Source organism: Scomber japonicus, chromosome 1 (assembly GCF_027409825.1).
Source record: "Scomber japonicus isolate fScoJap1 chromosome 1, fScoJap1.pri, whole genome shotgun sequence".
In the NCBI taxonomy this organism is placed as follows: domain Eukaryota; kingdom Metazoa; phylum Chordata; class Actinopteri; order Scombriformes; family Scombridae; genus Scomber; species Scomber japonicus.
Window position 1 is genome coordinate 33,235,227 of NC_070578.1, and position 23,340 is coordinate 33,258,566.

At 38.0% G+C, this 23,340-nt stretch overlaps 4 protein-coding genes across 4 annotated transcripts in view; all 4 read left to right on the forward strand.

Annotated features, from left to right (window-relative positions):
* Positions 1–2,083: 2,083 nt before the first annotated feature.
* Positions 2,084–3,951, forward strand: LOC128355713 (guanylyl cyclase-activating protein 2-like). The gene is made up of 4 exons (XM_053316045.1): positions 2,084–2,281; positions 2,372–2,521; positions 3,583–3,691; positions 3,824–3,951. Exons 1-4 carry the CDS (start codon positions 2,084–2,086, stop codon positions 3,949–3,951), a joined length of 585 nt encoding a protein of 194 aa, XP_053172020.1.
* A 2,209-nt stretch (positions 3,952–6,160) lies between these two features.
* LOC128361929 (guanylyl cyclase-activating protein 2-like) lies at positions 6,161–7,750 on the forward strand. The gene is made up of 4 exons (XM_053322557.1): positions 6,161–6,361; positions 6,518–6,667; positions 7,406–7,517; positions 7,608–7,750. The coding sequence occupies exons 1-4, from the start codon at positions 6,161–6,163 to the stop codon at positions 7,748–7,750; spliced, it is 606 nt and encodes a 201-aa protein (XP_053178532.1).
* Positions 7,751–9,506: 1,756 nt separating this feature from the next.
* si:ch211-210p4.6 (malignant fibrous histiocytoma-amplified sequence 1) lies at positions 9,507–16,089 on the forward strand. The gene is made up of 10 exons (XM_053322678.1): positions 9,507–9,522; positions 10,482–11,346; positions 11,963–12,269; positions 13,128–13,314; positions 13,452–13,645; positions 14,159–14,658; positions 14,853–15,010; positions 15,081–15,255; positions 15,794–15,861; positions 15,968–16,089. Exons 1-10 carry the CDS (start codon positions 9,507–9,509, stop codon positions 15,979–15,981), a joined length of 2,484 nt encoding a protein of 827 aa, XP_053178653.1. The 3' UTR covers positions 15,982–16,089.
* A 3,581-nt stretch (positions 16,090–19,670) lies between these two features.
* mapk8ip1b (mitogen-activated protein kinase 8 interacting protein 1b) overlaps positions 19,671–23,340 on the forward strand; it is a 51,679-nt gene continuing 48,009 nt past the window's right edge. The window contains exon 1 of the mRNA XM_053318511.1: positions 19,671–19,747. Within this exon, the coding sequence (XP_053174486.1) occupies positions 19,671–19,747 (77 nt within the window). The remainder of the gene's footprint in view (positions 19,748–23,340) is intronic.

Sequence of the window (23,340 nt, forward strand, 5' to 3'; positions counted from 1 at the left end):
TTTTGCATGTAAATTGGTGTATTTCTTTACAACAGATATGGAAATACCTGTATTCAGAGTTCATGACTTTAAGATATGAGACTGATTATTTTGGTTTTGTTTTTCTCTTCAAATTGAGATCAGTGCTCCCTATAATTTTACAAGTGGAAATTTAAATCCAAATGTAGCTACTGTCCCAACATACATACATACATGTATAGACCTCTTAGTATGAGCCAGTACATAGCCTGTGATCCTCAGGCAGAAGTCTTTTATCTGTTCCCAAGACTTGACTGAAAAAATAGAGGTGACAGAGCACTTACAGTTAAGGCCCGAAGCTATGGAAGGGGCTGCCTGAGGAAATCATGTCAGCAAAATCAGTGACCTCTTTAAAATCTCTTCTTAAAACATATTTTTGCCTGAGAGCTTAGGGTTAGGGTTTTCTTGATTTTCTTGGATTTTTATTGACTGTCCTTTTGCTGGTGACTTGAAGTCATTGGTTTTATTTTAATTTCTTATTACTTGGTCAGAAATTGTTTTAATCTTCTGCTTGTGTTGAAGTTGCTGCCTTGTGTAAAGCACTTTGTAATGTGGGTTTAGAGAAGTGCTCTATAAAGACAGATTGTAATGATGACTATTATTATTATCATGTCTCCATAGGTATGAATAATTTTAACAATTTAGTAAAATTATGCAGCAACCAACAAGTAATCATCAACTATTCTGAAAAAGTTGTTGGACACTGGTTAATTTGACACACTGAGGGATCCTCTCAATCCATGCCTCCAACAGGATTTGCCTCTGTGGCCTATCTGCGTAACTAATGCAATCTAATTAAAAGAGATTGATACACCAGTTTCAAATTAGCATGACTTAGAGTTTAGGCTCTTAGCTTCTTTTTGTCTGTGCAGAAAAACAACACTGAGACTGATTAAGAACAGCAATAGACTGGGATGGCGCCCATGAGGCTGATAAATTCACGGATGAGAAGTCAAGTGCCTGTAATGGAGACCCAAAACTAAACTAAACTTTATGGGTTTAAGAGAAGCTGTATTGCCCTGTACTACTACTAAAATGTGTTGACTTAATAAGAGCACTGTCAGTTAGTCAATCCTTTTTTTTTTCAGCACACCATCATTTTCATCTGTTTTATACAAAATCACATCATTTTGGCTCATGCAGCTGGTTTGTCAAAGCTAAGTTTGCTGATCAGTAAATTAATTATTGCAAACTATGCTGCCTTAGAAAAGAGCATGACTTAATAAATTTCTAATTAATGTATGTTTCATTTTAATAATGGATCAGATGATTAAGTGTAATGTCAAAGGGGATGAGGGGAAACTCATAGTGATGAATCATCACCAAGTCCTGCCTTTTTTCAGAGCTTTTAGCTGTGTCTCCTTGTTTTGAGGACCACAACAGTTAAATGAATCAACACTTACATGCATCACAGAAACTTGAGTTTATGTTTATGTTGTTGCATATCTGCTAAATGTACTGATATTTTAAGGTGATAATACGCAGATGTTGCATTTTCAGTTTGTTCTGCTTCCCCAAGTTCCTAATATTATCAATGAATTGAATGAATGTATTCACCATTCATGCAAAGGTAGGATGCTCCAAGCTTTACAGTCATAGATACTTTTGACATACATCACATTTAGGTCACACCCTGTCCAAATTGGGCTTATAGTCTCACACATGTATCATCTGCCATAACTTATTTATATAATCCACTGCTGATTTACTGTAGTGTTTTTTATTGTCAATATGCTGTCCGTGTGTATATGCAAACCACCTACATTAAAAGTTAGTGTGTTAGAATCATGCCTTCTTATCTCACCTGTAAATTTGGCCGAGACCTACATTTAACTGCAAATCTAATTAACTCAGACAGAGGAAACCCCACTAATACAGAAGTAATCCTGTGGCCACACTAATCACCTGGCTGTCTCATACGTATGCCAGAGCTTTGGAATTCCAGAGGGTTAAAAAAACAACAACACCTACAAGCATGAGATGCTTATTTCAAGTCTGGCTGCTCCATATTGTAGCTTACACCTAGAGGCTGCAGGACTATGGACTTTTAAATTAAACGCCAGCCATGGGTCAGGCACAGCAAACAGAGAACGCTGAGGAAATTGATGTCAAAGCACTTCAGGATATGTACAAAAAATTTGTTATGGAGTGCCCAAGTGGACTACTTTTCCTGCACGAGTTCAAGCGCTTCTTTGGTGTAGACCCAACAGGTGAAGCATCCGAATATGCAGAGAATATGTTTCGAGCTTTCGATAAAAATGGGGTGAGAGAGCAGTTACAGCCTTGCATATTATGTATCTTTACCAAAATAGGAAAATGTGACCTAATTGTTCTCATTCAACCTACTTTTCAGGACAATACAATTGATTTCCTTGAGTTTGTAGCAGCACTGAATCTTGTTTTTCGGGGAGACCTGGAGCACAAACTGCGATGGTCATTCAAGGTGTATGACAAAGACAGCAATGGCTATGTGGACAGGGATGAGCTGCGGTCAATAATTGATGTAAGTCTATTTATATGTTAATTGCAAAGAAATATCTTGTTTGTATTGGATGCAACTCAAACAGAGCAGCGACAAAGGGGTAATTCCTTAAGTTCCCCTTTAATAGGAAACATGGTTTCTAGTCCAATTATAAGCTTCTAGTGACAGCAGCGTAATGGGTTTTTATGACATTTTCAACAACTTCTTGTTCTCCTCCTCTGGGGACTTTCTCACATCCTCCTCCTCTCTTAGTGCCATATTTCCTGTCACAAATCCAACAAAACAATTAAAGACAACTTCTGTTTCAATGCATAGTGATTATACAGAATTTATGATTATATATTCTATATGAGATTATTAGATATGAGATTATAGGTGCATCAGTATATCTTTAGACTGAAAGCTAATAACAGCACAGATGTGGCAGCAATTTATCTAAACTACAATATCTTAGGTTTAATATATTATAATAATTATTAGTCTTCATGTTACCAGTACCTATTAATTTAGGTGTTTGTTGATTACTGGTTTATGAAAACAAAATTCTTCAATACCATGTGATAATATATTGATAAAAAAACACTCAAGATGGCCAAAGATATTACAGATTCATATTTGACACAAATAAATCCAGACACAGATATAAATCCAAAGTGATCATAATAAAGGAAAATGTTCCCTTGTTTATTTAACTGACCTAAATAAATAAGCTATAAATCTTGGTCAATCAAGTGTATCACCACTGAATGTGTAGGTGGTTGATATTTAATGATTTTGGCTGGTACAAAACCTTTTTGTTTGTTTGTTTGATGGACATGTATGCATTTTTGATTCCTGTGTTTAATGTTTTGCAACTAAATGTCAAATAATGTATGACATACGTTTATTGTCATTTTTGTGAATGTTATTTTATCGTCTTTGTTTTGCAGCTGTTTTTGAATATGGTACCTTATATATTATCTCCCTCTGTGTGTATGTTACATGTGTATGTAAGTATAATAACAGAAAAGGAGGTTGCTATGACACCATTTACTGGATTATTAATATAAAAATGCAATATTTCTTTCTTTGTCTCCATCTAGAGTATCTATCGGGTGAAGAAAGGCACAAAGACAGACATGAGTGATTCACAGCTTACAGTAGATGAGGTTGTGGATCGAATATTGCAGGCCGTTGATAGTGATGGAGATGGTAAGCATTTACTCACACGCCACATTTACAATGCACTGAAATTATTTTGAGAGCTACAACAGCCTGGGGGACTAATGTGCTGCTGCTGCTGCAGAGAATATTAAAGCCGCTTTGACTTTGTTTGTTCCACAGGTCACATTAACATGGAGGAGTTCATTAGAGGGGCACAGCAGGACCCCTGGGTGCTCAGCATGTTGAAGTTGGACATGAATCCTGCTGCATGGGTGCTGGAGCAGAGGAGAAGGAGTGCACACTTTTGAAATGTGGACAAAAGAAGAACAATCATGGCTAAAATACACTATTTCAAGTTTACAGCTCAAACCAGGATTACTTTTAGATACTCTGTCAACATGTGCATTTCCAAATTCAGAGACTGTGAAAAATTGTATTTAATCAGAAGTGGTCACCATATGGTTGTGAGCAAAGGCACAATCTCAGCAAGGACTATAATAATAATAATAATAATAATAATACATTTTATTTCTACTGTACTTTCAGGGAACTCATGATCATAGGAAAACAAATATCACTGTATATAACAAAAGCACAGAAAATAATACATTTAAAACATATAACAAATCATTAACCACTAACACAAAGCAGTTCCGAAAAGCTGAGTTTTGATTAGTGATTTAAACTTGCGCAGATCAGTGCAGTCTCAGATGTATTTGGGGAGAGAGTTACACAATGAGGAGGTGGAGCTGGTCGGTAAAGTAGTAGCTGGCCTGATTACGGAGGGCTTTGTCAGTGAGGAGAGGGATTTTGTGGGACAGTGAACCAGTGGAGGTTCTAGAGGAAGGGCGGTGATGTGGACACGGGAGCAGGAGTGAGTAAGCGGAGTTCTGGATGTACTGGAGTTTATTTAGGACTTTGGATGATGTGCCAAGAATGATGTTGCAGTGGTTAATTCTGGATGTGATGAAAGCATGGATTTAAGTTTCGGGAGCAGAGAAGGAGCAACAATAAATGTACAGAAAAACAAGTGCATACACAGTACATGTGGCTTGTGGCAAGTCAAAGCCTTGTTATTAAATGTCAATATGTAAGTGACATGTATGCTTTTCTGTTATTTTGCTTTTTTACTGTTTTGAATTTTGCTTTGTTTGCTTTGATTTTTTTATGTAACTAATAACATTACTGACAGAATTGTATCCTTATGAGGTATACTGAACACACAGAAATAAAGCCCTTTACTGTATGTGATGTAATATTGTTTTAACTGATTACATTACTGTTATCAGAGAAAGTTTCAACACCAATGAATTCAAGCCCAATAAAAACGCACAAGTCATTGCCTTGCACCGCTTCCCTTTGTACATGTGTGACAATATCTTTTTTGTACAGACATGAACCTAAAATTCAACTCTTTAATTAAAAGTGTTCTGCATCAAATTCCCATACAACCACATGAGGTACAGTACAGAGACCAGCTTCTTCTGTACCACAATTAATTTGTTGTCAGTCAGTAACATAACCTCCATCAGTCACACCCATAAACCCCTTACATTTACAGAGTTAATCTTGCTCTAAGGAGTTTACCTCAGCATTACTACAGTATATCAGCCATCCTGTAGAATCATTAGCAAGGCTCACTGACACCCTCTAAAGGCAAATGTACTATCAAGTCACAATTTTAATATCCCCTCCATATATATTTAAAGATATACTGTATGTGAATGCTCTGCTCAGGAGAACAATGTGTGTCTGATATAAAAGTATGATTACCACTTTAAAATACTTATAATGGCATCTATTTCTTCTCCCTCATTAAAAATACAGAATCTATGAATTTGGAAATGTATTTCATTTCAGGACTTCAGGGCACAAACTGTCCACTACTTCACCGAAACGTTCATTCCCAGTGCATTTGAACTGGCTTCGAGTTTCCAATCACGTTTGTGTATGAATACTGGACTATGATTGGTTTCCAAACTAGTTGTGATGTCACAAATCATGCTCATATGCATACACATGGAGCCAACATAGTACAGTATATAGAATTACTGAAAATAAGAAAGGCTGCACTGCACTTATATTCTGAGCTATAAAGAATGAAAAAAGTTAAGATTAAGCATTTAATAAAACATACTAATGTGATAACCAAACATATGTTATACTCCCTGCAGTCACACTAATGAGTTATCTCTTTCAAAGTAATAGTTTAAAGTATTCTACTGACCCTAGGTCAATAAAGCAAGCGTTTAAAAAGCTCAATTGACCATAGGTCACTAAAGGTTCAAGATGGGATAAGGCATGTGGATTATAGTTTATATTAGGCTTCGTGATGCCTTTAAGCTAAAAATAAGCTTCTTGGTTGGAGTCAGGCATCACATGAATCAGATATGCCATTCAACTCTGTTGGACACCTGAGCTGCTGAAGAGACCTTCAGCTGCAGCCATGAAGTGGACAGTGAGCTAGTTTAACTTTGGGATTTTTCTATCACTGCAGAGGTGTAGGTTAGATTCAACATGGGTCAAAATCAGCAAATTCAGAACCAGGCAGAAGAACTGGAGGTAAACAGCATTCAGGACCTCTACAAGTCATTCATCATGGAGTGCCCAAGTGGATCTTTGTACCTGCATGAGTTCAAAAGGATGTTTGGAGTACAGAACGATACTCCTGAATCACAGTATATGGACATCATCTTTCAAGCATTTGACATGAATCACGTGAGTTTCTAAGTATAATGTTTCTTCATTCAGTGAAATGTAAGCTGGAATAATTTGATACCTGATTTCATTTTCCTGAAGACAATTAGAAAAGGAGAATTTTTTTCTCATAATATATTCATGCATACATATGAATTAGGATGTTTTATATTTCAGGACAACACAATGGATTTTATGGAGTATGTTGCTGCACTGCATCTTGTTCTGCGAGGAAAACTTGAAGATAAACTGCGGTGGTCTTTCAAGGTGTTTGACAGTGACAACAACGGCCGTCTAGACAAAGAAGAACTAAGGAAGATTGTAAAGGTACAAAGTTTGGACTTTATAAAATCTCCCAGCCCTCTATGATTAAAAAAAATGTTGCCTTGAGATTATACTCTTTTACTGTCGTTTTTAGTGTAGCTATTCTAGTAACGAAGAATATCATGTTATGTGCTTACAGATGACTTTAAAAACGTACAAATGTCAACTTAAACATAATTGTACATGTTTTTAAATATAAGCTCAATAAAACAGTTGGTCAGACATATACTGTAGTTCTTTACTGTGATGAATGAGACATTGTAACTATTTGACGTATTAACAGATATTTTGAGGACTTCTGTGGTAGTCCATGGACGTCCAAACCAGGCTTGTATATTTGTTGTAGTCTGGCTCAACAGGGCTACGTACAGTAAAAGACAAAAAACTGTGTTTAACAGTGATTAAATTCACTTAACAAAACTGCCAAATTCAACAGTTGAGGCTGGCAGGGAAACATACTGTCAAGCCAACTGAAATAATAAATGATCTACACAGAAAATCATAATGACAACATAACACAAGGTTGCTAGAAAGAGCCGCTAATCTACCAGTATGAGCCAGGTCTTATATATATATTGGGCACGTTGACCAGCTGCTTGCTGTATCCTGATAGCCTCCAGCTCCACCAAACCAATGCAACGCCAATCCGACGCTGCAATGCTGACAGACAACACAATTTGTCAGCAGCATTATTATCAGTACGAGCTGAGAAACAGTCTAATTGCTGGAGTTGTCTTTCAGATAATCTACAAGATAAAGAAAGCTTCTGTGACTGAAGAATCAGAAATTCGGAACCTCACTGCTGAGCAGGTGTGTGATCGCATCTTTCAAGAGATCGATGTGAACAGTGATGGTGAGTTGCCCACATACCCAAATTCAACTTATCTCCTTGATATCATTGGCAATTCAACTAAAATCCAGAACTTTTGTCTTTGGGCTACAGGTCAGATTACCCTGGATGAGTTTGTTGAGGGGTCTCAGAGAAGCCCATTTGTGGAAAACTTCCTACGTCTTGACATCAATCCAAGTGGATGGGTCCAACAACACTTGTGTGACAGGAAACTTATGGCTCCCAAAGATTCCTGAAGGAGGTCTAATGTATTGGACCATCAGTTTTTGAGGAGTCTCCTCTTGCCTTGGAAGGTTTTCACTTCAACACAATGTACGGCCTGCATAACGGTGACTATAAGCTTGTTATAGTCTTGTTTTGTCTTCTAATATTATAAATAGGCACATACTGTAACATGAATTTTATTTTATTTTTCTTAATTATATTTATTACAAGTTAGATATAATGTTAAGATAATATCACTTCACTGATAATAATATCACTTTGTGGCCTCATATCGCTTTGGAATGTGTGTTGATATTGTATTCAACCTTATCAAACATATTTAAAATAAATATGCAATGAAGTTGGATTGTTGTCTTATACCATGGACTATGGTATTTCCCTGTGGCTATACTTGTAAACTAATATTTATTTTTATATATATGTCTGTGACATTAACATTCAGTATTCATATGTAATAAACTTAATAAGTCAGGACACAGTGAGTGATGGTTCCTGATTGTAGCTAACCAGGAACATCTAAGTGTCATGACAAGACAACCCAATGATGCGTTTCTAGCAGAAAGGTACATAGTAACATGACCATATTAGGTAAAGGCAGAACTATAAAGTTATAACTTTTGATTTAAACATCACCATATATCTGTAATTTTATCTAAACCCAGAAGAGATTGTGCAGAGAATGTAAAGAAAGACATTGTGGCAGAAGGAGTGAGTGAGTTGAAGGTGTCAAATCAAGTCTGTACAGCAAAACACCCTCTGTTAAGCAAATATTTGATTTTCTTTAAAAATGTTTGAAAAAAATTATCACGGTAAAGACGTAGAAAAAGTTAGGATACAGGACATTTCTTATGAAACAATGAATGATTGAGATACTGCAAAAGAAGATGTCATGAGGTAACATTTGCAATTTGTTGAAAGGTCTTGTCTAGACCTGCTCTTTGTGAAAAGTGCCTTGAGTTGACTTTTGTTATGATGATCTGATGCTGTAAAAATAAAGATTGATTGATTGATTGACTGATTGATTGATTGATTGATTGATTGATTGACTAACTGATTGATTGATTGATGTGGAGAAATTTCACATATAGGTTAAGAGAAAGGGGAGGTGATGTAATCAAATCAAGCCACTACATGGAGCAACTGCTGTTTTGTGTAAATATTTTACATGACCACATTATTAGTGAGTTTTGCACATTTTAGCTTATTCTCAATTAAGTTACATTTTTCAATCTATGAATGCATGCATGCTATAGATTTCTGCATGCGTCATACAGAGTCAATCCCTTACAGATCCAGGGAAATTAAACACACCCACAAAGGACAAACAGGAGCATCCTCCATGCAAGGCCAGTCATTTAATCCATTGTGAATTTAAAAAGTGTAGAATATACTGTATTACTATATAAATAGTTGGTTCTTGACTGTAGCACCAGACACCACTGGCACACAGACTTTCTAAGGGGAAATAGTGAAAATGCTAAATAAACGACTGTGTGAGTAAAAGGGTTCTTAAGTCATTAAATTACAGCAAATAAAAAAGTGCAAAGCATTGGCATACTCAACATTTCACATAAAAACAACCTGAAATGACCCCGGTTTCACAAACAGTTTATTTCTATGACACAAGATAATTAACTGACGCAGACCTAACACCATTGTGTTTCACTTCCCTATGTATATGAGCGTACAGTTGTGTGGGAAGTCCTCCCTGCTCACTTTCAGGGAAAATCACTCAACAAGAAAACTGGCTCAAAAATATCTGAAGAAATGGCGTTTGAAAATAGTAAGCAACCTATTATTTTCTTTAAATACTGTTAGTGGTCTGATTATTATTGGGAATGTTGATTTAGCTGTATGTGGTAAAGCAATGTTTGGATGAGAGATTACTTAATGGGGTCATTGTTTCGTAATCCAAAGTTAAAACCTGAAGAGTTCGGTTTAGAACCTGCTCTTTGTGTAAAGTGCCTTGAGATAACTTTGTTGTGATTTGGTGCTATACAAATAAAGATTCATGATTGATCCTTGCACATCATCAAGCTCAAGTGCTCAATGCCCAGTCAAGTATTATATTTTGAAAATATAATTTTCCTAAAAAATAATGCTAAAGCTTAAAAAGTAACAGATACTTAATTCCAATACCAAAACAAATACTGTTTTGTGGTAAATAAGAGGCCAAATGATGCTGTATTACCTCTGACTGCACACTTTGTAGCTGATGTCCCACCAAAATGTTCTTTCCCTCTCTTCGTATCATCTTATTGTTTTAATTTGCAAGACAAGTATTTGTGCTCTGAATGAACATATGGAAAGTATTATTTTTAATTATAATTTCTAATTGCTTTTTAAATTTATTTTACAAATAATGTGTGTCATACTAACAACCAGGTCACCATATAATTTATAACAACCACATTTCTAACCAAAATGAATTAACTTAAATGAAACTGTATTATTAGTTGTGTAACAATGATATAACCCTACTCTACCAGAATACAGACTGTTCCAGAAATGAGATCCAGCATGGTTTGCAGTTTATGACAGATTGATTGCTGATGGTTAGCAAAAAATACTTCATATATATATATATATACTAGTCATCTATTACTTAAAAGGAAAAGACAATTATAGCCCAACTGTTACTAGGCAACGTTTTTCCAGACAACCTTGTAAACATGCTTTTTTGAAACAGTACTGCAGATCTTAAGCGTGATATTATTGTGCCTATAAACATTTATAACACAGGATACAGTTGGGAGGAATGGGACCTGTCAGGACAGAAACTGAAGTCCCTTCCCCAGGACCGTCTAACAAATGCTACAAGGGTCAACCTGCAGAGGAACAAACTGAAACGGGTCATTGGCATCTCCAGATTCACCCACCTGACAGAGCTTAATCTCTCCAGAAACAAGATAGTGGAGTTTTCTCAAGAAATGAAAAACCTGCACAAACTAGAGAGTCTCTACATGAACCAGAACAACATCAGATCTATTCAAGAGGGAATCTTTCCAAATCTTAGGAGGCTAAAGTTCCTAAAACTCAGCACCAATCGCTTGGCTAGACTTCCCTCAGATATTAACCAGTGCACCAGCATCACTTACCTAGACCTTTCCACAAACTGCCTGCAAAACATCCAACCCCTAGTTGGTCTCCAGAAGTTGAGGGAGCTTTTGGTTAAAAAGAACCAATTGACCGAGCTCCCATCCAAGCTCTTCCACAACGGGAGCTGTGAGCTGACAGTGTTCAAGGCCACAGGCAACCCCCTGAGGTGCCCGCCAGAGGAGGTCTGTGATGGAGGGGTCATGGACATCCAGAACTATTTCCTTCAAATGGAGGAGAATCCAAACACACACAGTGATTGGACAGTCAAGACCTTGTTTCTGGGCTCCTCCATGGCGGGGAAGTCTACACTCTGCCGCAGCCTGAGGGAGGGGAAGCCTGTTGCAGTTGCAGTGGAAGACCGGACTGAGGGAATCGAGATCAGTCAGTTGCACACCCCGGAGGTCTGTTTCCTTTTCTGGGACTTTGCAGGGCAGGAGGAGTACTACCTGACACACCATGTCTTCATCACACAACGAGCCCTTGTCATCCTGACCATTGATTTAGCCAGGTGAGAAAGTGTCATCATCTTTTAAGGCAATGGTTCCTAAGTTGTTTGTTTTTTTATAATAAGTATAACTATAATTGTTACTATGAGTGATGGGATGTTTAAGTCAACAGAATTAAATATTTACAAATATATACCTCAATCACTTATAATGGCAGGATGCTCAGTGGATGTCCTTGGCGTTGTAGTGCCACAGGGCATCTTTTTCTTGTAATGAGAACTTTTTTTTAAAACATCTCATTTATACGTTATTGGAAGGGATGTGTTGTATTAGATGCAACAGCCTCAGTTTAAAAGCTATTGTGCACCATTTAGAATCAATTTGGTTACTTACAGTTGAAACTCTACTCCACCTAATCTCTGCTATGCCACACTGTTCTCTTGATCTGGTCACAATATGATTGCTTAAACTGGCACCTACGGCAGCATGTTTACACTGACATATATGATTGAGCACATTAACATGCCAACATTAGCGTTTATCTCAAAGCCCTGTTGTGCCAAACACAGCCTCACAGAGTCACTAGCATGGCTGTAGCCAATAAAAACAAACACTACATGGGTACAATTGTGAAATGAGCCCATGGTAAAAAATTATTTGATTTTGATTTTCAACCAGCTACAGCACTGAGGACCCACAATCCTTCAAAGACCAACTGTGGTTCTGGATAAACAACATACAGTTGCGTGTGCCAGATTCAGTGGTCCTGCTGGTGGGAACACACTGCGACCAGTGCCGAGACCAAGAGGAGGTAATGGAGAAAAAGAGACATATCGAGGAGAAAGTCAACACCATGCTGGCAAACAGAAGGATTGTTTTAAAATACCAGAAGAAAAATCTGGAGGAAATGGAGGAACACATTGACTCTTCTGTCTTCACAGACCAGCTGGATGAGCTGGATTGCCTACTGGAATACAATTTAAAGGTACTGATCATTTATGGGCATATGCTAATATTTGAATATTTGTCTCATGAATAGTCTCATTTTGCTTCCATATTATTTTTTGTCTTTATGAGACTCACCTCTAATACTCCTTTTCCACCGAGCTGGAGCTGGTGCTGTTTCGGAACCAGAGCTTGACTAAGCACCGGTTCTTCGCTTTTCCACCGCCAAAGCTCCAGCCCGGAGCCTCAGAACAGGTGCCAGAGCAAGCACCAACTCTTTGCTGGTCTAAAGCAAGAACCGATTATGTCAGCGCACTGGGGGCAGGGCTAACGTTTATTAGCCAGCTAGCGGGGTTAACGTTTATTAGCCGGCTAGCAGGACTAACATTTATTAGCAGACTAGCAGGGTTAACATTCATTAGCTGACTAGCGTGGCATTTACAGAGGGTTAAAGATTTGTTGATGTTTATCTTTTTTTTGCCAGAGCTGTCGTCTTCTTCTTCTTCTTCATTTCTGGCAGGCTAGATGCCTTGCGCCATTTTGCTGCCTCTGGTGAATCATGGAAGTGCTTCAAAGGTGCGCGCTGGCTACTTTATACAGTGACGTAATCGCGTGGCTCCTTGCTGGTGGATTAGCATCAACTGAGCACCGGCTCTAGCACTAGCTCCGAAACAGCACTGGCTCCAGCTCGGTGGAAAAGTCGTATAAATGTATTTTTTAATCATTTGTACAGTTTGATTCATGTATTTTCTTTAAAGTTTATGTTACTCATGTGAGCCACAAATACAGACAAAGACAAACACAATGAAGCTTCCTTAGTGTATGAATTATGCCACTGTAAAAACAAACTTACTTTGTCTGTACAACCTTTCACAGCTGCCTATGCCCTTTTGTTCAGGTTCTGGATCTCGTAACTCTTGATTGCAAAAGGACTGAGGATATTGCCAAACTCAAAAGTCACATTCTGATGTGTATTCAATCAGAGAGCTCGTCTGTATGCATTGAGAGTGTCTTACCGAAAAGTTATGAGGAAGTTGAGCAAGCCATCCATACACTTGTTGCACTAGAAGAAATTCCCCAACACGGTGAGTCAATTTTAAATTCAAAGTACACTTAATCATTAGTATTATAGAAAATGTTTGTTACAAATATTGTATTTATTTATTTATTTATTTTTATATTTAAACTTCCTCATTGTCATGTGTTCCTTTTCTGATATCAGGTATTATTCTACTCGAAGAACTGTGTGATTTAATTTTGAACCATGTTAAAATGAGACGAGAGAGTCTCCACTCCATCTTGCGATTCCTCTTGCGATATCTGCACCGGATTGGGGTGATCATTTGGTACGAAGACATCGATGTACTAAGTGACAAAGTGTTCATCCAGCCTACATTTCTCATCTCAATGTTCAAGGTCAGTAGTTATATTTAATTTCTATTAGGGAAATTGTACCCATATAATTGTGGACCCTCACGATACACCACTTCTTAAAAATCAACCTGTAACTAAAATAACATAATTGTACCAGTTTCCTTGGAAATATCTGTAGCCCTCTGGGACATATGATTATCAGTGGTACCTCACTATCATGTCTAGCATGTGTGTTCCAACAAACACTTAGCTATGTTTGTGGATGGAAAGCCAGTGATGGATTATGCTCACTAGGTGGTGATAGTGTCCTGGATGCAGCCAACAAGTTCTCCATATTAAACAACCACATATCATGTTTCACCATGTGCACTCCTGAACAACACATAGGAGCATTTTCTAATCTGTGACTAATCTGTGTGATTTGCCCTCCACATGGCCAATAGTATAATTATCAGAGAGAAGGACGGTAATACAGTGTTGGTAGTCTTTTTTTTAAAATTCTACATGATTTACAAACCGTATTATCACTCCATCTGTCTCCTTCTGTTAACACAGAGCATTGTGAGACATGACCTGGTGCAGCAGCTGGAGGGAGTCCCCAGAGACCTCCTCATGCATGAGGGGGCTCTGGTGAAACACAAGTTCACCTGGGTGCATGACTTGAAGTACAGAGGCATCCTGCACAATGCAGCCATTCGCATCTTGGTCTGCAGAGAAATAGAGAAACTGGTTGTGGACGATGATGACCTGGTCAGAGAGGTGGTGGGAACCAAGAAAGAGGAAGGCATAATACTCACTCTACTGCAGCATTTCGAGGTGTGTCTTCCCACTTTTGTTGGAAGTGCCCTGAACCCCCAAGCATCAGACTCCATCCCAGGTGAGAAGCAGTGTAAGTCAGCCTGGGAGGAAAAGAGAGACCCAGATGGAGCCTGTCTTTTCCCCATGTACCTCAAGGACAATCTCACAGTGTGCCACAAGTGGGGTGAGGACAGACAAGATGACATCAGTGTCCACGTGTACTTCCTTCCTGAGATTCCTCATGGCTTCTTCCACAGGTAGCATAGCTTGGAACATGTTTTTAAATTTGTCAATGACACACTAGGATGTCATTGGATGAGTGCACAAGGTTACGTGTACATGGGATATACAGGGATCTGCATTTTGCACTTACCATCTTATCCTTACACACTCTAAAATCTGGATATACAGCTTAGACAGTTTGTGTGTATTTGCTATATCTAACCACCAGAGTAATCATCAAGACATGCTTCCTGTACCCAACTCACTGGATTGGGAGGGAGCAGTGTCTTCTCTGCTGCGGAAACAGACTGGCTCTGGTGCGACAGAAGAGTGAAGATGGAGATATGTTCATAGAGATACGCTGCAGGAGACCTGAGAAGCATAATGGTAAAGATCTATAGTCACACTTTCATAATTCTGCACTAGAACAACACAGACAGCTGTTTTCATTCCTCAGAGTTTCGGCCGCTGTGGGATCTGATCTTGGCAGTGATGTCCAAGCTGTTTGTGCTGTCCAGGCAGTGGCCAGGACTGGCTCAGCAGGTGCACACACCCTGTCCAGAAAGAGACTGTTCGCACTACTTCACCTGGAGAGACTGGCAGGAGCTCAGCAATGCTGACTTATTTGACCTGTAAGTGTTGCATAAGTTAGGGCAGGCCCTGTTTATGCCCTCTAATGTATTATTATAACTTATGAGTCACAGAGCTTCTCAAAGACAAATGGTGATCTTTGGAAAACCCAGAACATGAATCATTTTACTGTCCAGTAGCATCACAACATATTCCATCCACAATGAAACAATATATTTTCTTTGAATTATTTACATTTAATTACTTTGCTATCTACTCTCAGGTTTTTGTCTTATCTATATATAGATTGTTTTAATCCTTATATATTCAATTATTACTGATGCTTTATTCTTCAATAACCTTACCTAAATGTATGATACGTACATCATTCACAGTTTGTCAGTGTATTAATCAGCATTGGAACATTCAGCCCCACACTGAGCTGATTGCTCCACTCCAGTAGAATAACTTGTCTGATTCAAAAGTGGTTTGGTCAAAATTAACATTCAGCACTCAGCAAAGATGACATCATCCCACTCAAGCAAAGATGAGATCATCCCACTTTTCATATTTTGTCTTTCTTTTGTCTTTTTTAAACAGTGTGAAGGAGGAGAAATTAGTTTGCCAGGGAGGCCATACACGACGGACAGAGTTGATTTTTCCAAAAGGTAAATCTAATGTCTGAATGTGATGAAAGGGAAAGCATAAAATAAAATTTAAAAAACTTTTACATGGAATGTAATTTATGATTAATGAAACATGTTTTTTGTCCAGTCCCCCTTTTGTAATTCAGCGTTTGATGAAAATTACATCAAAAGACAGAAATACAGCATCGACATCATAAAGGTGACTGACTCCATATGTTCACCTTTGACCAATGAGATGGCACATCAACAACAAACAGACAATTCTGCAAATGCAATGGAATAAAATCAAGTTCTTCAAAGGAATATTATTGTCTAATCTAATCTTTTATTTATTAACTTTGATGCTTCAATGCTGAAACAGCTGTACCCACCTACCACCACATCTAAAGCTCACTGTATTTTATTTGTTTAATCTGTCAAAAACTGATGGTGAAATCATCAAATTGCCATTTTACAAGGACTATTTCTTAGTCAATGGAGACCCCATGAGGTTACAGGTCCCAACTTTGCAGCTGAAGCTTACAGATATGATAGTGATATCAATCATCTCATGTAAATCACAGTAAAAAAGTAAAAAAAAAACATATTTCCTCAAATGCTGAACTTTGCCTTTAAATTGCAGAACTGAAAATATTACAACATCGCCATATTAGAGTCCAACAGGGCTGAATCATGAGCTGTCAGATGGTCACACAGCTTGTGTAAAAACACCAAAAAGAGGAAAAAAACCCTGTGTATGCATGACTATAAGTCACTATAAGTTCAAAGTTAAATCAGAAAGTATCTCTGCAAAATTCAGTGGATGTTTACAGACATTTTAAATGCATTTGATTTGGTTTATATAATTGGCTTAAAAAGTAACCGCTGATTTGATAGTTGGACTGTTAGCGATGTGGCTGCAATCCGAGATCTCAGTAATTAAGTGTTGAATGAGATGTCATTATAACTGGCAGCCAAAATGAAAATGAGACCCAGCTTGTACTAAAAACAGGGCTGTTCTCTTAATCTCAGTTATTTATGTTTATAATGCCTGCGCTGTCATGACATACTGATGAACATATGTATTTGACTTTCAGCACAGCAAACTGTTACTGGAACCATTATTGCACTATAAATGCAAACAACAAAGATGAATTGCAGACACAAATAATTGCAGTTTCTCTGTATACTGTTTTATGACACTGGTTGACTTGGTGTTTTAAATGTACATTGGTTACTATTTATGTGTATCTGTACAATCACAAGCAATATATTTACTGGCAAATGCATAACAGCTGAAATGTTTCTCTCTTTCAGTTCTGCTGTATGACATCTATTGTACACCTTCTTGTGTATACTGTAAAACTGTTTCCCTTTTTTAATCTTTGCTGTAATTTTTTATGAATGACCACTGTTTCAAATGCTTAAAATGACAATACATACGTAATATAAGTTCATGTGACAGTTTTTGTGTTGCTTAGTTTTGGGTTTTTTGAGGTGTCACAACTTATACTTAATTGCTTATATTAAATTGTTATGATGACTGTTTGTCCAAATAAATCTTACTGATTTTGACATTTTACCATGGATAAGTGAAAGTGCAGTAGTGTGTTTATAGTTAATTGATTGGAAGGTGTAAAGACAGGGGAGGAGTATAATAGAAGAAAAAAAGGGAAGATTAGGAGATATATATGCAGACTTTCTGTGTACAGCACTGCCCTCTGCTGGTTTCTCTGTGACATGACTTATTGGTCAGTTTTTGTTGAGGAGTATGTCAACATATTGTCTCTCATGTAACTTGTGTTTGTGTGTTTTGTTTTACATTGTAAGGACAATACCTTTGATTCTCAACACTATTAGGGGTTTTCTCTGGATTAATAGGCTTTATTATAGTAAGTATGTAGACCTACAGGAGAAATATCAGCAGTTACAAGCAGAACCAGATTTCATATATATAAGCTATAGAATCAGGTATTTAAAATGAGTCCAGTCAGTAGAGAAATGAAGTGATATACAGCAGCTTTGATCCACCACTTTTTTTTTCATCCATGTTTTTCATCCTCTCCCTCGACTTCTTAGCCCTCTCCTCTCTGTGGGAGTTCCTGCTGCCTTCACTGTCTCCTCGTAAACTTCAGCTGCTAACAGTATTCAAGTTGTTTTAGTCACACAATGGATGCAGTATCAAAGCAGTTTTCCTGATGGATGATGCATTGTGATTGTTATTTGGTTTGTTTGTTTGTTTGTTGGAGTGACTGCAATAGTTTAATGTTTAATGATGAAATAAAGACTTAAAACTACCAACTAGGCCAAAAACAGATTTCATATCAAATGAAAGAGACAAAACAAAACATACAAGTACTGTAAGTCTTGAAATACTTTCTTTTAGAGCCAAATATCATGTTTAATTTCTAATAACTGTATAAAACATTTTTTGTCTAATACACAAAATATGGCGTAAAAAGTGGCGCAGTCTGCCTCCCCATAATCGTATTGCTAATGTCAGTGTCATTATTTAATATCAGATAATTACTTCTCCTTGGATATGATATGTGATGTGTGGGTTTAAAACATAATTTGTGATTTTGATTGTACAGTTTGCATCTTACAGCTGATCTTACTTGTAAGCTTGTCATCAATTCTACATCAATACTCTCATTTTTATCACTAATTTAGAAATTGCTGAAAAGCATTGCTATAAAAGGAATCCATTAGGGTTTTAAAACCGTTGTGTGATGGTCAGTTCAATTCAAGTCAAACAACTTTATTTGAAAGTATAGTTGTGTGTGTGTGTGTGCGTGTGTATTTGCTTTTCCCCCACATTTTGCTGTGGTTAGGTTAAAGGGAATGATGTAAGTTTCCTGTTGCTATTTCAACATGTTATCCTCCAGCCAGGCATTTCTATGAAGCATCCTCTGCACAGACCCAGGCTAGCTGTAAAGGTAAAGGCCTCCCTTGTCTACCACAATAGGTGGGGAGCTATTTAAAATTATCATAACTATAAGAAAGCAAATAGGCCAGGAATATAAAATGTATGAAACTATTCCTTTAAGGTAAGCTCACAAATGTAATTACAAAATAAATGTAACTGTAATCCGTTACAGTTACTGTGAATAATGTTAGATGATTACAAAGGGGAGTCAATCTGAAGTAAAATCTTTAAGATTTTACTCAGGAGGGTTTTTCCTCTAATTTGTTAATATTTAACATGTTACTGAATATATATACTGAATCACTATATTGAATATTGCTGTTCTTAATTATTTGAAAAACATGACATGGGCTTAAATGGTGTCACAGTACCAATTAAGCCAATGCCAGACTTTTGAGTTTTGTCATAAAAATCTTTATTTTATATTCCAAAATCTACATGAACTAATGAATACATTTTCAAATGAGAGATAAATCTTGCTTCATAAGAAAGTCCCTTATAAATCATGTCAGTATCCATGAAAAACACCTGAACTTAGATGTTGGTACTTAATGGGTACACTTACCCTAACAATTGAAAACATTCATTAAAAAAATAGGAAAGTAATCAAATAGTAATCACATGTAATAAGTTACTATTACTCGGTTACATTACTTTGATTAAGTAATACTTATTACATTTTAAACAGGGTAACTAGTAACCTGTAACTTATTACATTTCCAAAGTAACCTTCCAAATCCTGTTTACTAACACATTTTTACATAATTTAAAAGTTACCATTATTCATTGAACTGTTTAGCTGAGTTTCCATTTTTCCCACAGCCCCCGAAGGCAGCACCCTATCGCAGCATCGTCGGACCTCTCAGGTGTCTCTGCCGGGCGGCTGCACAGGAGTCAATGGAGGAATGAGAACGGGGCTCGCATGGCGGACAGAGAGAAGAGGAAAACCAGCCCGCCGCCTGGCCGCGACATCCAGGTGAACTCTCCGGCCAGCTTCAGGTAAGAGCCCGGGTGGAGGAAGTCTGGGTAGGGGAGGGGGGGCGAGCTGTCTGCTTGTTTGCGGGACTGGAGTCTGTCAATGAGCGACAAGCGAGCGCGGCTCTGCAGAGCTGAAGGTGCTGATGCTGGCTGGTCGGAGCCTCTGCCACTATGGCCCCGCACAGCTTTGCGGATTAAAGTCGGAATGTGTTGTTGAGTCGCATGTTTTTGTGTTTGGGCGTGTCTCTGCACCCAGAGGACTGAGAAGAGCTGTGGGCTGCATCCACACACTAGAACCATGCACTTAAAATAACAGCTTATGTCGCTTATTTTCATAATCTGCTCCAACCAAAAATCTCCCCAAAAACTGTCAGCAGCTGTTTTTTTATGTTATTCTCAGCTTCAAATGATGAGTTTATAATGGCCCTCCTGGCTTTCTGGCATCTTTTACTGAAGTGTTAAATAGATTTGACCTAAAACAGCTTCATGATAAGTTAGTGTGTGTCCCTCTATTGTGATTTACTGCATGTGATTGTTATAATAGTTAGCTGGCAGGTCTTATCACTGTGTTGTCTATCTCAGGAAGTTATAATGTGTGTGCAGGATTCATTAGTGAGTTTTCAGCAACCTTTTTTTAATAGTGTCATTAAAAAATATCACATCCAATCCATAATTTTTTTTAATTATATATTTTTGCTATAGACATTTTGACTCAATCAGTATTTATATGTGCAGATTTACTCACAAAATGACCATACATAAGGAAGAGAGCTTGTCACTTGTTTGGTCCAGCACAGAGCTTCACCAATCTACATTGCTACATTTTTTATGCCCACTGCAACACTTTTGTAAAATATGTCTCTGTCTTATACTGTCCCAGTCTTTTTCATAGCAGTTCTTATCGCAGATGTATTTACCTAAAATCTCCATCTAATTTCTACATTGCATGTTGATCAAGGGTTGTGTGTTCAAACCAGATGCCTTCTGTTTTCTTATGATTAAGTTTTGCTCCAGATACTTCCTCATGTAGCTGAAGATGTTTGTTTACTATGTTGAATTCAGTTTTGTTGGTCAGTTATGTCATCAGCATATAGACTCTAGGCTTCAGGCGGTGCACAGTGCAGAGGTGCAAAGCACTGGATATTTTCTAAATTTTTAGACTGGTGATATGCAAACCAATTAAAAAGTATTGAGTATTGAGTATTTGGTTATTTGGTTTTCTGCAACTTTGTCCCAGTGATCAATTGGCATGACACGCCATTGGAGGGCCCTTTGCTTTGCGCCAGTGTTTGAGTGGGCGGTTCCTCCGGCCTGCAGGTTCGCTTCTGTGGCTGAGGAGGGTCCCACTCGGTAGTGAGATCGAGATGCCCCCTCTGTCCAAGTAGTCCTGCCCGAGAGCCCCCGCCCGGTGCACGTGGCATGGCTTTCTGAGAACAAGTTTCTCTCTCTCATCTTTGGTTAAATCGCTGGTAACCCGAGGCTGTGTCAAGCTTCGGTCCCTGTCGCTTCAAAGCATCCGAATTCTAGAATGAGGGTGGGTTCGGTTCGGGTTGGGTTCTGGCCCGTCCCCTGTAAAACCCCCTTCACAGCCCTGGTGGCTGCAGCAGGGGTCTGTTCAGCAACTCGCTCTCCCAAGGTGCAGGTTAGGCAGTGACTGAGGGCTACCTTATGCTTGTCTCAAAGATTAAGCCGTGCAAGTCTAAGTAAACTCAGACAGCTCATTAAATCAGTTAATGTTCCTTTCATCACTATCACCATAATTCTAGAGCTAATACATCCAAAGGAGAGCTGTGCATTTATTTTTTCCAAAACCCTTGAGGTGCTCCAGGGACAGGTGTGGGTAGGAAGTTTGACTGGGGCAGTACACTTGTCAAATACTAATGCAGCTGTCCTAAGGTGAACTCAGGGAACACAGGAACCTGCATGGAGAAGAAGAGAAAGTTTGCTTGATCTTGATTTTCAGTCAGCTATGTAGGAACAGGATGTTTTATTGTACAGAAACAATTAATAACCTAAACCTAAACCTGCATAAAAACATAATTAATTAGTCAATAGATAATTAACACCTGTTGCACAACTATAGAAAGCCAGACTTCATCAGGTAGTTGATTAGTCAAAGGTTATTCCAGCTGCTGCAAATCAACATGTTGGAGAGATTAGCTGGATGAGGTATTAGCTGCATGGTTTTGTCATGCTTTTATTCTCTCTGTGACACACACACGCACACACACACATTTGTCTTTATATTCTTGTGTGGACATTCATTGATGTAATGCATTCCCAAGCTCCTGTATGGTTGGACGCCTGTGATCGATATTCCCCAGCGGGAAAGCACCACCTCACACACAGACGCGTACACACACACACACACACACACACATACCCCCACGCAACCCCAGGCTCAGTCAATCCCTCTCTCATTAGCTGAGCCTGCACACAGGCGGATCCACAACCATCTTTCTTCAGATTTTCATTAAAGTAGTGTTAGAGTTGTACCAGCAGTGTTTGATCTGTGAATAAAATGATGGAAGCAATGTAATAGTGGTTTCAACAATGCAAAGACAAAGACACAATGTGCAATCCAAATGTAGACAAAACTATTGGATCATGACCAAAATTTAAAAAAAAAAAACAACCAAGAAAGACATTGAAACAGCCACTAAAAACTATAAGAGATAAGCGTATGTATGTAAATAGATGTGTAAGTTCCATCTTCATACACTCATACACATTAAATAAGGTGTTATGGTTTAAAACTTCAACATGTTTTGCTCATCCTCACATGTTTTCATAGATTGTAGGAGAATGAAGTGTATTGATGAGTATTACAGATTTGTAGTTGACCAGAGAATGGAAACCAGCAGCCCTGAGGTTGGCCCAGTCCCATTGAAGCCATATGTTGGCATGTTTTCCTCCGTCACCTTCCCTGCCTCCACACACTGTGGTCGAATCCTATGTCTCTCTCCAATCTGCTGCTGTTAATCATTCTGCTGCCATAATGTGCAGCTCTTGTGTGGTTACTGAAATACTATACGAGAGCAGCTAACGCTCAAATTTAGATGCAGTTGACAGTTTCTTCTGCATTTCAGTGTGACCTCATTTTGAGGTCCCTAAAATTTTCATGACTCCCATCAAGAGTTCCCAAGTTATCATTTGAATTGGGGTACCACTTATTGTTGTTTTGAACAGTCAGGATGTTACCTCAAGCAGCTTTTACAGAAATGATCATAGATTTCAATCTAGTTATAGATCATAGACTTACATTTTTTAACAACAAGAAATGTATTAATATTTCATATTTTCTTCATATCAAGTAACCCCTGATGGTAATCAACGGTTGGTTTGCTTTTGTAGCTCCTTACCAGAAAATCAGAAGATTGCAATATTGCAAGCTGGGGTTTTTTATTAGGCAAGAGCTTTGAGGGTCCAAAAATAAACATCAAAAATAGATTTCTCTGGCCTCTTTTCTCTGATCTTTCCGGACTCCATTTTTTTTATAGCGTGACCTGAAAAAATTATATCCACTAGTCTAACTATGACTGTGGTGTCTAAAACACTTGGATGTTCCTGAAATAAGCATATTTTAGCAGTGATTTTCTCAGCCATTTTAAGTG